The 17,502-nt window shown below is 43.8% G+C and overlaps 2 protein-coding genes across 2 annotated transcripts; both read left to right on the top strand.

The window, feature by feature from the left end:
• Window positions 1–1,331: 1,331 nt before the first annotated feature.
• Window positions 1,332–6,344, top strand: adpgk (ADP-dependent glucokinase). Its single transcript, XM_029841692.1, has 8 exons — window positions 1,332–1,558; window positions 2,711–2,952; window positions 3,406–3,628; window positions 3,731–3,796; window positions 3,902–4,022; window positions 4,091–4,287; window positions 4,363–4,461; window positions 4,549–6,344. The coding sequence occupies exons 2-8, from the start codon at window positions 2,726–2,728 to the stop codon at window positions 5,110–5,112; spliced, it is 1,497 nt and encodes a 498-aa protein (XP_029697552.1). The 5' UTR covers window positions 1,332–1,558; window positions 2,711–2,725; the 3' UTR covers window positions 5,113–6,344.
• A 1,406-nt stretch (window positions 6,345–7,750) lies between these two features.
• ppib (peptidylprolyl isomerase B (cyclophilin B)) lies at window positions 7,751–10,302 on the top strand. The gene is made up of 5 exons (XM_003967466.3): window positions 7,751–7,997; window positions 8,800–8,913; window positions 9,062–9,155; window positions 9,268–9,452; window positions 9,955–10,302. The coding sequence occupies exons 1-5, from the start codon at window positions 7,863–7,865 to the stop codon at window positions 10,075–10,077; spliced, it is 651 nt and encodes a 216-aa protein (XP_003967515.1). The 5' UTR covers window positions 7,751–7,862; the 3' UTR covers window positions 10,078–10,302.
• The last annotated feature ends 7,200 nt before the right edge of the window (window positions 10,303–17,502 follow it).

Raw genomic sequence — 17,502 nt, 5'->3', positions numbered from 1 at the left:
CAAAATGTAATTGTAGAAATCTTGTTTTGATAAAAATTACTCTGCAACAAAATGACTGTTTCACTGTCAAGTGCATCCAATGGCCATAACAATGAGAAACACATGGGATGCATCTCAAGTCATGCCTTGCACAGCAGTCATAGTTAAGTTTGAGATATTTGTAACTTTCATTTTGCCTAGTCAAACCTGAAGTCTGTAATCGCAATGTAGGATGTGTAACGCCATTTGTGATATCTGAATTTCTGGTTTGACTGGTCAAACCTGACTCGCAAACATCTAACTGTACTTTTGACCAATCAGCTCTAGGTTATTGACATCCATCATGTTAATTCCGGTTTGTCAAATTTAACTGGCTGTTTCTAAAACCACCCCCTATACCCTACATAGTGCACTCAGTAGTGTGGACGCCATTTTAAAGTAGTGTCCGAATTGCTAGTGAGCATCGCTGTACCCTATGTAGTGCTTTCAATGTATCAATATCTCAATATATATTATCATTGTATTATTATTGACATATTTCATTTTATTATATAAAGTTAATTATAGGGTAAAATATTGCATTTTCATAAAGTGACCGCTGAATGTATTTCTGATGGGTTGAAATAATTAAATGGACCTGGCCACTTTGTAATTATTATGCGAAACCATGACGTCACTTTACGTGCGCCGTAAATGACACCGTTGTCCGAATACTAACTTTAAATTGAGTGCACTACGGAGTTCACTCAATCCATGTCCCCCATGTAGTGAGTAGTGAATAGGGAACGAGTGTGTGGTTTCGGAAACAGCCACTATTTATGCTAAAATGGCTTGCCTGGGTGACGTCACCTGCGGGCTTGCGATTCAACTCAACTTGCAGATTACAGTTAAGAACAGCTTCCTGAACTCGAGCCAATCAGAGCCCGAGGAAGGCGGGTCCGGAAGCGAGGGGGCGGGGCATCGCTATAATATACTCCGCGCCCGGCTTCGTTCTGCGCTTCCAAGTGACGTCACGTGTACGAACCTAAGGTTTGGGTTATTTATATGTTTAGTTTCTTATATCATATAGGTAAATAATTCAGTACCAGCTAGATGTGGACTTTCAAGGTTACATTATCATCTAAAGAGGAAACCAAAATCCTTTAATCGAGAGGCTCAAAGGACAAAATAATTCAGCGCATCAATAGTTCGTATTACGCCCACGAAAATAACGAATAACTGTATATATATTTAATTTTTTGCCGCAAAATTGTCTTCTACGTAAAGTTTCCAAGGTTACGAACGGTCGCTACCGTATAGCCAATCATAATTCCTGACGTCACCTGGAAGCCGTACAGCCAATCACAACACTTAACGTCACATGTAAGCGCAGGACTCCCGAGCTGATCCAGCAGTTCGAGCAGATCCGCTCCGGGCACCGCGGCTGCTCTTCCCTGGCAATCTGAGGCGTCTATTTCCCGGTTAGTCCTCCAGCAAACGTCCCTCCACCTTCTGTCCCCGGGACACCGAATCCTCTGTGATTTGCCAGCAAACTGCGTCCTCTCGCCGACTGACTTACTCTGAAGACTGGACATTGTCGGTACGTCCTGCTAACTGCGAAGCTTTGGTTCTTTCAGCATTTAGTAGAAGGTGTAATTGGGATTTAAGACCGTCTTTATTCAGAATTAGATTGCTTGCTAATCCGATTTTACTGCTGCCAGATTAGGCTTCACAAACTGTTACCTAAACATACATAGCATTGCCTCTGTGGGCTAGCATATTAGCCAACTTGTGATTCCCCGTTAGCAAAAAAAAAGCATTCAAAAGCAAAGTGCATGTTCGCATTCTGGAGGACGGAACCGTGTTCTGCTTTGGTTTTCAGTTAAGAGAGCGGAAGGGTGTGAATCTTGAAGGCTTTGAAAACAGTGAAATTAGTTGGTAGTGTAAGTCTAAGTGAAACTTTACATTTTATTCTCCCATGTGCAAAAAGGTAATTTTTAAAATGTTTTGCATGGCTTTAAATATTTATGGCTGGGTGGATTATTATTGTGATCCGCAGATTTAAAGGCAAAATGTCAGATGCTCGACTGCAGTTTGGGGTTAATATGTGTGGCAGGTTAATACCTACAAAGCGCAGAAGCTGAAGGACTGGCAGGATTGTGAGATAAGAGGACGGTGTGTTAGTTATTTGTGTTTTAAGTGCGACCTAATGGCTTCTTCAAGCAGATCTTAGAAATATTCAAAATATAAAATAAGCTCATTGTCTTTCACATATTGATGCATGAAACTTAAAGCAGAGATGTCCACGCTTCCCTCGCTCCAGCAACCTCCACCCAGCTATTCCGAGCTCCACTAGTGCGTCCTGGGTCTTCCTCGGGGTCTCATCCCATGGGGACCTGGCTGGAACACCTCCCTAGGGAGGCGTCCACAGAGCATCAAGAGCAGGGGTCCAAGTTGACTCCTCCATGTGAAGGAGCAGCGGCTAAGAGAGTGTCCAGGAAACTCATTTCAAGCGTTTGTGTCCACGAGCTTGTCCTTCCAGTCACTGCCCAGAGTTCATGACTCACCTGTAAATCAAGTCGACAATTGAGTCGGCAGGTCAAGACCTGTCGACTCAATTGTTTCTTCACCGCTGCGTCAATTTGACGCTCCGCCATCCAGCTGAAGCATCGCCATGAAACACACAGCATTTTTATGACAGTAACGGCGACGATAGGAAGCACGACTGACATTTCTGCTCTTCCTGTTGTAGGCGTGCGGGGACATCATGTGGAGGAAAGCTTCTGCCGCTGCCCTGCTAGCCTTAGCTGTGGGCTATTTCTACCACGACAGCCCAAACCTGCCTCAGAACATTCTGCAGTATGTCAGCATTTCGAACTTTCAGTCATCGTTTCAAAACCCGAACGGCCAAACCAGAGTGGAGTGGATCATTTCTGCAGCCTGGGACACGCTGATAACGCTGCCAAACCGACAGTGGAGCAGAATGGCAGTAGGGTGAGTTAAAGATAAACGGACTTCATTTGTCTTGATTTTGCCTTTGAAAAAAGTGCACACCACAAATAGTTATTGTCCAGAGTGGCAGGTTTTGGCATTATGTCATTTAAAAGTGTGAGTTTTGGCAGCACCTAGTGGTGACATTGCAGATTTCCAGAATTAAATACATTGTTGTTGTCACATGACGCATAAATATTAATATAAAGTTAAAAGTCTGCATTAGAATCTGTCCTGCAGCACTTTGGCACCGTTTGGGGGACCTTTGTCGTATTTACATTAACATCTTAATCACGACACAGAAATGAGCAGGCAGAGGTTATTATACACTATGAACACAAAAGTATGTTTAACTTACAAATGTAGCACCCTGGATTATGTGTAACGACTCTTTTCTGCTATATGTTTTGAAGTATGAGATGTAAGTAAAGCTCCTGTCTTTCCTCCCCTGATCAGCGTGAATGCCTGCGTGGATGTGGTGGTCTCAGGAGTGGGACTGCTTCAGGCTCTGGCTGTGGATCCAGGCCCTGGCAGGGATCACGAAGTGTTACACTCCAAAGAGGACCTGAAGGAAACCTTCATCCATTACATGGAACGCGGAGCAGCTGCTGAACGCTTTTTCAGCAACAAGGAGATCTTCCAGAGGATCGCACGTGCGGCAGCAGAGTATCCCTGGTGCGAAGGCAAGACTAATTTACCTCCCAGACCTTCTCAGATATAAAGACTCCTTGTTGAGCGTTAGTGTCTCTGTTCCTTTTAAACATGACATTTATCACTTTTACAGCTGTATGTTGGAGGAAACGCTGCCCTCATTGGCCAGAAGCTGGCGACCTACCCTGACCTGATGGTGCAGCTGCATTTATTATTCCATACAAGCAGAAATGAGGCAGAGTCCCGTGTTTATAACGAGTGAATTGATGGCTTATTGCTGACTGTATTGGTTTAACCACAGGTGTTGTTATGTGGGCCTGTTGGTCCCAAACTTCACGAGATGCTGGACGAGCAGATCTTGGTTCCTGCCGAGTCGCTCCAGGAGACGGATGAATTTCACCTCATTCTGGAGTACAAAGCAGGTAAAGAGACAATGCCACCGCGGCTGCTCTCACAGTCCCTCCGGGTTAACCGTGTTCGTCCCCTTCAGGTGAGCAGTGGGCCTCGACTCAGGCGCCTCAAGCCAACCGCTTCATCTTCTCTCACGACGTGTCCAATGGTGAGATGAGCGCGCTGGAAGCATTTGTGGCCAGTCTGGATGAGTTCCAGCCAGAGCTGGTGGTGCTGTCAGGCTTCCACATGATGGAGGGGCAGGGCAGAGAGATGTGGGAGGGGAGACTGATAGAGGTGAGCACACAAACCACCAACAATCTCATTAAATTAGTTCAATGCACTCACCACAACAATTCTTCGCCTTCGAAGGCTGTTTCTGCTGTATCCGACATCCGTAAAGATTTTCCCATCCACCTGGAGCTGGCAAGCATGACCGATAAAGAATACATGAACAGGATCATGCAGGAGGTACGCGTGAAGAGTCGACTAGTCAAATCCCGAAATTCCTAAGAGTTTGCGTCCTTAATGAAAGTGTTCCGCCCTGTTTCCTGTTAGCAGGTTATTCCCATTGTCACTTCCATCGGGCTGAATGAACAGGAGCTGCTCTTCCTGACCCAGTCTGGTGAGGGGCCTCATTCTGAACTGGCTGCTTGGAAAGGCATTCCCGACGTGGGCCAGGTGAGTGACATCCTCCTCTGGGTCCTGGAAGAGCACGGCCGAGGGGACCCCTCATCTGAAGCCGACCTGACTCGCATTCACTTCCACACGCTGGCGTATCACATCCTGGCAACGGTGGAGGGACACTGGGGGAACCAGGCAGCGGCCGTGATGGCTGGAGCTCGGGTTGCCAGCAGTCAGGCCTGCGGCCTCGAGGCCGTTGATGTCAATAAAGTGGAACTCAAAGCCCCCCTGGAGTTCTACAGTTCTCACAGTGAGCCGCGTGAGAAGCTGGTCCTGAACCCCGCGGAGCCCGTAACCACGTGGCACCGAGGCAACGTCACCTTCCACATGACTCCTGTGCTGGTCTGCATGCAGCCACTTCGGACAGTGGGGCTGGGGGACGCCATCTCCGCAGCAGGGCTGATGTACTCGGAACTAAAGACTCAGCCGCCCTTCTGAGGACTCCACGTCTTACCTGGGATACTTTGAGGGACGCAGCTGGAAAAGTGTAGTTTCACCTAAAGCTGCGGCCGTTTGGATACTCTCAAACTCAACCCAAACGCCCAACGTCTTGAAACCAGCTACTTAGTCTTCTTTCCTGAAGAAAATCCTGCCTGATGACTCCTCCTGCCTCCTGGGACTCCTCAGACTGAGACACAACTTTTAGACATAGAGGGTCTGACTGGGCTGAGAGGAGACCACCGCTTAAAGCCATTCCCCTCAAGCTGTAAAGCGTTCTGTTGGCTCACCCAAATTGCTTTGACCTTTGTACCTTCAATATGCTGTGCCTTGTTAAAAATTAAGTTCTTATTATTTAAAAAACAAAGCAGCATTTTATTCACATTTCAACCAGGAAATCTCATGAGTTTGGTGCAAAGTGTTTTTTCCTCCAGTGCTGTTGAATTTTTTTATATTTGTCATGCAAGGATAAAAACTTCTAGAACGCCTATAAGAGTATTCTAAACACTCCCACTGCAGAGGTTTATTTAGAAACATTATGTAGTCGAATATCATTTATAAAAGGATTATTGTTATATTATTACATGTGACAAACTCCACTTTTGATGCAATAGATTGTTACAGTGGCAGATGCACAGTTACCCACGGTTTTATATTTTAAGTTGCCCTAAATTGACTGTTTAATTATTAATCTGCCTGAAAAATTAAGATTCTGCTTTAAAGTAAACGCTTACTTTAAAGCACTTATGCTGTCAAGGTTACTGTTCTTCGTGCGACTTTTTGATGACAGGTTCCTGCAAAGTGTAATAAACATGTTTATGACTCGTGGTTTCTCCAAGCTGCCTGATTCAGATGACACGGTACGCTGAAGACACATTTTCTGTCTTCTGTTGTTTTTCTGACCTTCGTTGTGTGACTTGTTCTGTGCAGATGTACATGTGTTGGTATACCTCACACGGCCACCGAGGACCTGCAATAATGGAATCTTAATGCAAACAGTGTGAGGATGCATGGAACCATGAATTAAATCTTTGCACTAGTTGGGACGAGGCGGGGGTTCTTGCAAAGGCGAATGTATCGTAACTCCAAACCCACCCTTTATTTTCAGCAAGTACAATCTGTGTTGTTACTCTTTTTACAGTTTCTTTCTCGTGACTTTAGAATTTTTAACCTTCAAAGTGTCATTTACTTATACTGTACGTTGTCATTAAAACTTGATGGAGACTGAAACTCATCTTGTGTAAATGAATGTCAGTGATGGGGGGGGGGGGGCAGTAAAGCCAGAACATCTGTGCTGCTTAATTGTTTAATGCTATATTTATTAGTAATCTACAGACATATTTATCACAAAGAAAATTGAGGAAACATGGACAGAAATCTTTTTTTCTTAAAATGTCATTTTGACCTCTGGAAACAGTTAATTTGCAGCCTCTTAAGGTCTTCCACTTATTGTAAAACAGTATTTGTTTTGCAGTTGTCAAATATTTTTTGCGTTTTTGCTGCCATATGATAATAATGCCCCTAAACGAGTTATTATCAGATTATAGCTAAATTATAAAACAAATATTCACAGATACACACAGGCTCATTTGTGTTTGACGTAGAACAACGAGAGGAATTGTCAGTTAAAGCTGTCATCAACTTGGCTGAAATATGTTTTCCTTTTTTTGGCTCAGATCATTTAATAAACCAAAATCTTTTGAGATGATTGGATATTGAATAAATATGTAGATTCACTGATGTTTGAAACATTTGATTACCTTATTTCCTTCTGATGAACCCATCTGTACTGGTAATAGCTCCAGTGTGTGTTTGGATATTAAAAGTGTGTTTCTGGTTAAATATGAACAATATGAAGAAGGCTGGATATCAACTGTGTGCACAGTTCATCTGTAGGACAACCATCAATCCTAAAACATTCTTGCTCAATATTTGTCTTCCAATTATCTGACTTATTTGACTTTTCTTTTAGAATGATATTTTAATATAATGACCCTGTTTAGCTGGTCTTGCATTAGTCCTAAGCTTTAACGTTTAATAAAACGGTCTAAGCCTTACTTATAAGTAGATCTCTCCACTGAAAATGTAAAACCTTCCTTTATAATATAAATATGCTTCATGCTCAGTATATATTTTTTAACTTCTTGTACATTCACAAATTATAATTTTCCACTTTGGGCAAAGTCAAAATAATAATAAAAAAACACTTCTTTGTCTGGACACTCACATGTCCACATCAAAGTGTGGTGGTTTCTGATGATCAGCCACTAGCTTGAGTCCAAATTCCATGAGTATGCTTCAACGTAATGTCACAAACAGAAAGAAATGCTCTCATTTATGATTTTCCGTTGCTTATTCTGCTTTTAAAGATTTAAAATCGACTGCCAAGACAACATCTTTTTCCCTTGGGTAGCCATAGCCATGTATGCCATACTCAAATGAAGGAAAAAACTAAATTTTGAGATATGTTTTATATCGCTACAGATTTTAGCCTCATCACGCCCTGCACACATGACGAACCGCAAATTTTGGTCCCCCAAGTTTGGAAACGTTGTTACGCGTCTGCGTCTGATTGGCTACACGTCGCAACCGTGCAGCCAATCAGAACCCTGTGCGTCTGTCGGACGCGTTGAAACCCCGCCCCTACGGTGGCCGCTGAACCTCCACCCCGGATATCTCCTCCGTTCCTCTGGCTCGTATAAAGTTAGCACGTCTGCCAGGTCGTCTCCGGGCGCCCGTTTTTCTCGTTGATGCTTAGACTCTTCGGCAGAAGAATGAAGGTGCTTGTAGCCGTAACGGTCATTGTAGGATCACTGATCTTCCTCGCGTTTCCAAATGGCTCCACTGCGGAGGAGAAGAAGAGAGGCCCCAAAGTAACGGCCAAGGTAGGCGCTAGCCCCGTGGCTAATGTGGCAGTGATTGCTGGACAAAGTCACAGCTAACTAGCTTAAGACCGTAAAGCCACGTCACAAACCTTTAAACGAGGCATGCAGGGATCTGCGAGCTCGATTGCTCGAATGCTAATATTAGCAAGCGATTTGCTGACACGAACCTGGATGATTTGGTCATTTCTGACACTTATAATCCTCCCAAAAGGCGCTCAAAACGGGCTCAGATTTGTTTTCCAGGCCTGTTATGGCATTTACCGCTGCAGCGCTGCCAGACAGACGAACCTTAACGCTAGATGGCATGAATTGAAACAAAAATAAGCCCAACAAACGTGCACATCGATGTCTAAATCTTTCTTCAGAATATTTCCATGGTTGCAGCTTGTTGAGACTATAGGCGATGTTGTTTCTTATGTGACTTCCTCGAATTTGTCCACGTCTGCAGCTGAAGATGGGGTGTGTGTGTGTGGGTGTGTGTGTGGGTGGGTGTTTGAGGGTGACATCATATCAGAATCCATGTATTAATCGAGAGGGACCAAGTCTGCCCCTCCAAACGCGCATATTTGAGCCCAGTGATTGAGTCGTGATGGGGCAAATTATGATTAAGATTTATTGTTATTTTAAAGCGCACTTGAAAGATTTTCAGCATTACTGTGAGGGGAGGTCATGTTGGGTGCTGACTAAACTGTTGCAGGTCACGATCACGTGCTGCGTCAGTTCGTTCTCTCCGTCTCTATTTTACATTTTGTGAAAGCACAAAATGCAGATTTTCACTATTTTGGATTAATTTGCCCTTTAGGTGTACTTTGACATGAAGATTGGAGAAGAAGAAATCGGAAGAATCGTCATCGGAGTGTTTGGGAAAACTGTCGCCAAAACAGTTGACAACTTTGTGTCCCTGGCAACAGGAGAGGTGAGGAAGATGAGTGGCTGAAGCTGAAAGGAGCACCATTATGTTTGATGTTGTTACTATACAGTAAATCACCCAGCCATAAATCTGCACTTTAAATATGTTCCTGGAGCCATATCCTGATTCTCCCACGTTTGTTCATTTTCCACAGAAAGGATTTGGTTACAAGGGAAGCAAATTCCACAGAGTCATCTCAGACTTCATGATCCAGGGTGGAGACTTCACCAAAGGAGATGGAACCGGAGGTCAGCTTAAGAACCTACCCGATTAAATCTAGTACAGGATTCTAAAGGCGGAGTAGCTGTGGGTCACAGAACGCTGACTGAAAATAACAACCCTTTTTCTCCTTGAATTTAGGAAAGAGCATCTATGGCGACCGTTTCCCCGATGAGAACTTCAAGTTGAAGCATTACGGCCCCGGCTGGCTCAGCATGGCCAATGCTGGCAAGGACACTAACGGTTCCCAGTTCTTCATCACTACTGTCGGTACTCCGTGGCTGGACGGCAAACATGTTGTCTTCGGAAAAGTTCTGGAGGGGATGGTGGGTGCTATAACATGAACTTTCCAATAGCCGCAGCGAGGAACATGTTTATTTACACAATTAGTAAAGAGATTCGTATGTCCAGATGTTACAGCGCCCATTAAGTTGTCCCATATGTCCAGAATCGTCTGGATGGAGAATCTATCAGTTTTAAGTGTATTTACAACAGAATGATGTAACAGTGAGACGCTACATGTAAACATATTAGCCTGAATTAGCTGGAGCTAAATACAGAAACCTACCTGAGAACCAGATCATGTATTTGGTAGCTGAATTATTATTGCAGGAATGTTAATTAACTGCTTTTAGACGTAAATTAGCATAAAACGAAGAATATAACGCTGTTGCACAGTTCGGTTGACAATCCCATCTTTAACTTTCTGTTTGCCATTCGTAGCTTGTTTAGCCTTTTTAAGAGGCGTTACATCCCTGATTTTCCTGATGACCATATGACTTCACTGTACAATCAACAAATACTTACAATCATTCTTTAAAATTTCAGGAAGTGGTGAAGAAGATTGAGAAAACAAAGACGGATAGCCGCGACAGGCCTCTGAAGGACGTCGTAATTTATGAATGTGGTGTGATCGAGGTGGAAAAGCCATTTGCCATTCCCAAGGAATAAGTTCTGTATGTGGAGTTGATGTAGAAACTTGGACTTTTGGGGGGAGGGGTGGGGTCATTGGTGAGAAAACGGCTTTTGGTTATTCACATCTGTGGCCAACGTCTACAAACATGACCCTAACATGACACTGGGTCCATCACTAATGAGCATTCCAAGGTGCAACCAACTGTCAGTTTTTATAAAAATATATGAAATCTAAAATAAAGGTTTCATGTTTTGTTTAAATGCTGAGTGAGTTTTTTTCCCCCATTAAACCACACATTAATACCACACTTTAATTTGACTTGTATGTACCAAAGTATCTGAAATGCTCAGAATTATCACCAGTTTGTGCAAATATGCTAATATTCCACTTTGTTTAAACCACATCTCTAATGGTAGATATTCCTGTTGACAACACTTGGGGGCGCTATATTCTCCAGGTGTCCACATCCCGCCTCTTTTAATACAATACAAGTATGTACAGCACACGTTTATCAGGGTATATTTTTTTAATGTCAGCTGGATTTCTACCAAGAAAAAATGAACTACAGCACATGGTTAGATAATTTTAATAACAGATCCTCAGAACGGTAGAGCCTCATAAATCAGCTGATGAAATTTAATGCAACATCAATATTATAATGTGATTCTTAAACATAAAAAAACAAAATATAAGAAAAATGCTCAGTTCTGATAAAAATACCCACCCCGTCATGTGTGTATCTGACCGACAGGGGGCGCCATCGCTATAGATAAACTCGGGCGTTAAGTTGCGCCAGATTTCTGTGGAATTAAAATGCGCATTTTTGGATTTTCACTGTGTTACACTCGTCTGTTTTGGGGTTTATCCTTTCAGATGAAATTGATTGATATCATAGTGGTTTTACAGTGAGGATGGATCTTTTTTTATACTGACAAGAAAATGAAGATTGACCACATTCCCTTTTAGATTCATATAATCAGACAAAACAATCGTTTCCACTGTGTCTTTTCACACAGAAGCAGCGCGCAGGTTCAGACTGACACACTTAAGCATTGTGAATAAGCTGTGCAGAAAATGGCTTTTGTCCCTGAAGACCATTAATTTCAGCAATTGCATTATAATGATCCCAGTCCAAAAAATACAGGGAAGCTGGGGAGGAAAGTAATATTTATTTTTGTAAAGTTAGTCACCCCCTGATGGGAATGGATAGGGCTTTAATCAGATTTAAGTTATTTGTGTCATTAAAGTTTGGGTCGGTTGTGGTCAGAGGCCGTGAGAACAATGTGGGGGTTTCTAAAAATAACCGACCTCCTCTGATTTTGTCAACTCATCTGTGGACAGAAGATAATCTCAAATGTTTTGACAAGATGAGCATATGTACAGCTATTATTTTAGGCTGTGTTTACTTGCATACTTTACTTTTTGGCACTGTAGATGTTAAACCAACTCGTCCACTGTTCCCTCAGCCGGTTCTGTCCCAGATTAGACATGCAGAGGTCAGACACAGTTTGGTCTAGCGTGTGTGCTAAAGAGGATTTTTCAGTCACAAACACATAATTTGAGACAAAAATCGAATGAGGAAAATAAAAATCCGCGAACACACATCTGGTCTTTAAAAGAAAAAAAATCCTTTTCAGAACTTCAGCTGTGGAAGACGTGAAACCGCGAACACTGTTGGACTTTACGACGGGTTTTGTTGTCTATCTGCAGTCCTTGTTTTGCCCAAATTCACTCAGGCATCCAGTGACTCACCAGAAGGAAGGTATGGAAGGAATTCCCTGGAGTTGGCACAACTGTAGGCTTGCTTAAACCCCCTGTTGTTCGCTTTGGCCATGTTTGTGGCGAATGGGGATTGTCCAGTGAAACAGTGTTATTCTTCACTTAACGGCTCTCCTGGAAAAGCCACGGCAGGCCGGACATATCTGGCATAGCTTCCTGCAGGAGGCTTTGTCACCCAGATTAAAAGAACACTGGGGAGATTCACAACAGAGAGAGTGGATCCGTTCCGTCCGTGCGAGGATCTATCGCCCGTGTCCTGCCCTCCTGACCCTTATACGCATTTTCTGTGCGTACAGGTCAATAAAAATATCTTAATTTCACTAATCCATCGTTAGATTAATCTGTTCATCTCTCCATGAGAGGTAGGAAAACACTCTGGAAAGACATCTTTAGGCCAAACCTCCACAACAACTCTTGATAAAGTGCATCAGAATTGCGATGGCAGCAGGGGTCAGGGGTCAAGGCCACGTCTCTGACCTCCTTTGGTGTGTAAAAGGGGGGTAATTCTACCGGTAATTGAAATTGCCTCTGCTGTGTGTGCATGTCCTGTTTTTCATCCAGTGGATGGATGGATGGATGGATGGATGATGGATGGATGGATGGATGGATGGATGGATGGATGGATGGATGGATGGATGATGGATGATGGATGGATGATGGATGGATGGATGGATGGATGATGGGTGGATGGATGGATGGAGGGATGGATGGAGGGATGGATGATGGATGGATGATGGGTGGATGGATGGAGGGTGGATGGATGATAGATGGATGGATGGATGATGGATGGATGGATGGACGGACAGATGGACAGACAGACATACAGACGAACAGATGGACGGACGGACAGACGGGTGGGTGGATGGACAGACAGACAGACGGATGGACAGACGGACGGGTGGATGGATGGATGGATGGATGGATGGATGGATGGATGATGGATGGATGGATAGATGAGTGGATGGATAGATGGATGGATGGATGAGTGGATGGATGGGTGGATGGATGGATGGATGAATGGATGGATGGAGGGATGGATGGATGGATAGATGAGTGGATGGATAGATGGATGGATGGATGAGTGGATGGATGGGTGGATGGATGGATGAATGGGTGGATGATGGATGGATGGATGGATGGACGGACAGACAGACAGACGGATATGGGTGGATGGATGGATGATGGATGGATGGATGGATGGATGGATGGGTGGATGGATGGATGAATGGGTGGATGGATGGATGGATGGATGGATGATGGATGGATGGATAGATGAGTGGATGGATGAGTGGATGGATGGGTGGATGGATGGATGAATGGATGGATGGACGGACGGACAGACAGACAGACAGATGAGTGGATGGATAGATGGATGGATGAATGGGTGGATGGATGGATGGATGGATGGAGGGATGGATGGATGGATGGATGGATGGATGGATGGATGGATGGATGGATGGATGGATGGATGGATGGATGACGGATGGATGGACGGACAGACGGATGGACGGTCAACAGAAACACATTCATTTTAAGGCTTGATAACGCTGGACTCCTGCAACTGTGCGTCCACAAAGCTCAGGAAAAACCGACATGCGGGTCACAATCCAGAGGGGAAGCGGTTGGACGAGAGCAGCATAAACACACAAGCGGAGCGACAGCACGGGAAGGGTCAGTGTGGGAACTGGGCCTTGTCTTTGTCAATGAGTTTTAGAAAATAGACCCTGACTCCTGCAGACTTGTGGGTTCCCACCCAGAGCCGCTACAGCAGCAGTGGTGTCACATCCACTTCTTCATTGTTCTCCAGTTTCCTCTTTGGTTTCTTTACCCCTCCTCTGCTCTGGTCACGTTCTCTGGAAGGAGCTTTCCTCGGGACGTGGCCGCGCTGATACGCCGGGTTCCCACGATCTCCTGCCCTTCCTCCAGACTTACTGCTTGTTCACTGTTCAGAACAGGAAGAAGGTGCAGCCAGGCCAGCGCCTCTGCCTGGCTTCTGTTGTCCTTAACAGTGAGGGAATATGTGGAGGGCTTCGCTTCTTCCCTGGAGCAAATTACCCATAAATGGAAATAAAGTGGCAGGAAGCATTGTTGCCCGATTATGTTTTATTAGAACAGAGCAGAAGGCAACAAACAGGAAAAAAGAAGCCTGATGAAATTAATCATCTCAGATGAGGAATTCTTTCTTCCTCAAACAGGAAGACGCATCTGGTTTTAAATGGAGCACTGCCTGAAGATCAAACTCAAAATGTAGCAGAAATATTCATGTTTGGGGAAACTTTGACCTTTCCCACGAAGGATATTTACGTGCATATTTTTACATATAATCATGACAGAGAATAAACACTAAAGGCCCTTTAGTCTAATTGAGAGATAAATATTTAAAAATAGGTCAAACACTATTTTTACGACAAACAAACTGACATGGAATAGATGTTGAGGTTTTAATTCAATTGGTTAGCATCCAGCTAACCAGGAAGCACTACAACATGGGTTTTTTCTTTTCTTGCGATATTCCGATGAAGCATCAGTGTTTATCCTTTTTTGAGCCTTTTGTATCACCGGATTAAAACATAGTTAATAACTCAAAATCACAGGGGATGATAGCTTTCCGCTTTATCTGCGCGGAGCAGGTGGCCTTGATGCTCTGTGTGCTCTGAGTTTTGTGCTCGGTTAATTAAAGTCACTCTCCATCCCGGTCTGGATACGTATTTTTGGGGACACGATAAAACACAGAGGACTCATAAGTGCTCCACCAGAGACAATAAAAGTGCTGCTGCATTCCTGCTCGGCTCTCGTAGCCTGGTAATAGCGGCGGTGGCGGGCTATGCCAACTGGCTCAATGAAGGAGTTGTGTAACAGTATAAAATATTAATATTACTGTACTTCCTCTGGCTACGGATCAGGTTTTTATTATTATTTATTATAAGTAGAGACCGAGAAAAGTGAATTAAGACTGGAAAATGTATTTTGGATTAAATATTCATGGGGCCAACATACAGGCTGAAGCTGAAGGTCTGCTGTGTACAGACGTACTGGATGGAGGAGGAAAATGGGACAGCAGGACTTACGTAAGCACAGAACAGCGAGGCGAGATAGGCTTCTTTTAGAATAGACTGTCAGCACTTCAGGCATCTCCAGTCTGGAGCCGGCTGAGACATCACCCTCTTGTGCCCGTACATTTCTCGCCATCATGGTTTTGAGGAGGTGACACAGGTGTGTCACATTCATACCGAAGGTGCTGCCAAAAATGAACAAAACTGGGCAGTTTTGCAGTCATAACTAAAGCAGATGTTTTGCATTAAGACATCAGTTCTTTAACACTCATGATGCAATGTGTCAACTATCCACTTTGTTTTGTTTTTTTTAATGTCTTACATTATTCAAACCAGAGCAGCTCATGATACTTATCCAATAACAAATAAAACGAGGAAGTGGAAGAACGCAGAAAAATTCAACCACACCCGAGAACGGAGACAAAAACTAGACACCACAGGCTAAACCTCTTCTCCGCGTGACGTATTAATGTGCATGTAAACAATTCAGAAGCTGCTGAGGAACAAAAGCAGACAAATGTCCCTTCCTGTGCTCTCACTGGGCTCCATTGTTAACCAGGACCTCACCCACAGCAATCATCCGTCCACCGGCGGTCTGGTAACAGCCTCCAAGATTCACTGTCTTTATAAACTGACATTAGGTTCAGTTTCAGGGCTCCACACACACACACACACATACACACACACACACACACACACACACACGCACACACGCACACACACACACACACACACACACACACACACACACACACACACACACACAAGCTAACTCAAACGTCCTCATTGTGCACCCGTCTGATCTTTTGTAATGGAGACGGTTAAGCTACAAGCACGACACGTGAAGACACAAGTTCTGGTCCCAGTTCTGGATCCTATGAAACACGTGTTTCGAAGACACAATGTGCACGTGTGAATATAAGATATTTTGGTGATTGAAAAAAAATAAAGCCAACAGCAGCCATTCGCCTGATCTGTGACACATGAGGACAAATAACATGTAAATGGATATGAAGGTGTCTGGTATTATCTGATGAAATGCCAGAATGTTACAGAAAGCTTAGAATTATGTCAATCAGCCTCACATTTTATGCTAGAAAAGGCTCTGAGCAGTAACTCAGATTGAGCACCTGCTGAATATTTCATCCTCAAAGCAGGGATACGGTGTCTCGTGCTTCACACCGGTCCTTCGTCGTTGGCGTGAGGGGATCGACAGACAACACCAAATACCAGGTCAGCCGTGTTCCTCTCAGTTGAGACGGGCTATCGAGGTGGCGGACTGAAACGTGAGATAATTTGTTTTTCAGCGAGCCTCTCGCGTACGTGTCTCCTGATGCTACACAGGAGCCGCTAAAGTGCAACTGAGGGACAGTTTGTCCTGGAAACTAAGACCTTTAGTGATCACCTGAGCCTGAGAACAAGTTCAGACTGCTTCTTTTCGCTGCTGCAATGAGTTAAGATAAGGGGCCTGCTTTCTTCATTATATAGCTTTTTGTTCTCTTTTTCTGTAAAATATTTTTTGTGCTTGAGGAGTCTTTATTGGACACTTTTATCCATTTACAGAGGTGGTCCTGAAGTGCAGTATGTGATATCATGTTAAAGTATCATATTAGCATTGCAAAGACACCCTCATGATTTGTCAGGAAATGAAGAGGTGAACTGTTTGACTTATCTTCCACCCACCACATCACTCCCGCTGGTTCCTGATTAAGTTCCAGAATAAGTTCAAAATCCTTCCTTTAACTCTCAAGGCCATCCACAAACCTAGCCCTCCGTATGTGTGTGACCTCTTTCATGGTGCCATTCCCTCCCAAACTCTCTCTCCTCTGTCCATCCCTCACCTTTACGTCTTGCTCGGTGACCCTGGGTGTTGACCCTGATAACTTCAATATATAAATAGAATATAATGTAGGCAACAGATAAGGAGCATCCTAACCAGCGAATGCTTCAGCGTTTGCACAACGCCACCACATTCCCTCTCAACTCTTGTTTTTAAGCCAGTCATGTGAAAACCTGAGCGATCCCTCTGTTTTTAAACACACATAGAACCGTGCAGGGAAACAATAGCTCAGCAGAATTCTTTGCATTACTGGAAAAAAACTGGGTCTTAAATGTGGTCTGACCCCATAAATATCTGTTCTTCTACTCACAGAGGTTGTTGTAACTGGACTTTCAGAGTACATTGTATTGACAATAATGTGAGAAAACCATTCATACTTTTTTTTTTTCATAAATTAACTTGTTGACTCAGAGGCTGTATCCATTTATATATAATACCTTGTATTTAAAGACTATTCAACAGCTTGATGCTGTATTTGGAAATACTTGTAAATTAATTATGTATCAATGTTACTTTTATGTCCTGTGATGAACTGATTTCCCACCTTTTTCCCAGTGACTGAGGGGAGAATCTATAGAACCAACAGAGAGTACGCAGTATAGAATCATGGATTCAGATATAAAACCTGTCTCCTGATGGGGCTTTGAATCATTTATGCAGATCTCTCCCTCACTGTTACATCATGAGGGTGCTGGCCTGTGATGGACTGGCAGATGGTACAGAGTCCCAGGTGTCCCCTGGTCACCCAAGCAAGCTAGACTGGAAACATTTATGCTGTGATGTGCCAG

Source organism: Takifugu rubripes, chromosome 9 (assembly GCF_901000725.2).
Source record: "Takifugu rubripes chromosome 9, fTakRub1.2, whole genome shotgun sequence".
In the NCBI taxonomy this organism is placed as follows: Eukaryota; Metazoa; Chordata; class Actinopteri; order Tetraodontiformes; family Tetraodontidae; genus Takifugu; species Takifugu rubripes.
Note: the sequence above shows the minus strand (reverse complement) of the source record. Positions and strands in the feature narration are given on the sequence as shown.

Bases quoted from the DNA above. Each gene is read 5' to 3' on its own strand.
- adpgk (XM_029841692.1), top strand. From the start codon at position 2,726: ATGTGGAGGAAAGCTTCTGCCGCTGCCCTGCTAGCCTTAGCTGTGGGC. The intron at 2,953-3,405 runs GTGAGTTAAAGA...TCCCCTGATCAG, and splicing joins TGGAGCAGAATGGCAGTAGG to CGTGAATGCCTGCGTGGATG. The intron at 4,023-4,090 runs GTAAAGAGACAA...CGTCCCCTTCAG, and splicing joins CATTCTGGAGTACAAAGCAG to GTGAGCAGTGGGCCTCGACT.
- ppib (XM_003967466.3), top strand. From the start codon at position 7,863: ATGCTTAGACTCTTCGGCAGAAGAATGAAGGTGCTTGTAGCCGTAACG. The intron at 8,914-9,061 runs GTGAGGAAGATG...CATTTTCCACAG, and splicing joins TGTCCCTGGCAACAGGAGAG to AAAGGATTTGGTTACAAGGG. The intron at 9,453-9,954 runs GTGGGTGCTATA...TTAAAATTTCAG, and splicing joins GAAAAGTTCTGGAGGGGATG to GAAGTGGTGAAGAAGATTGA.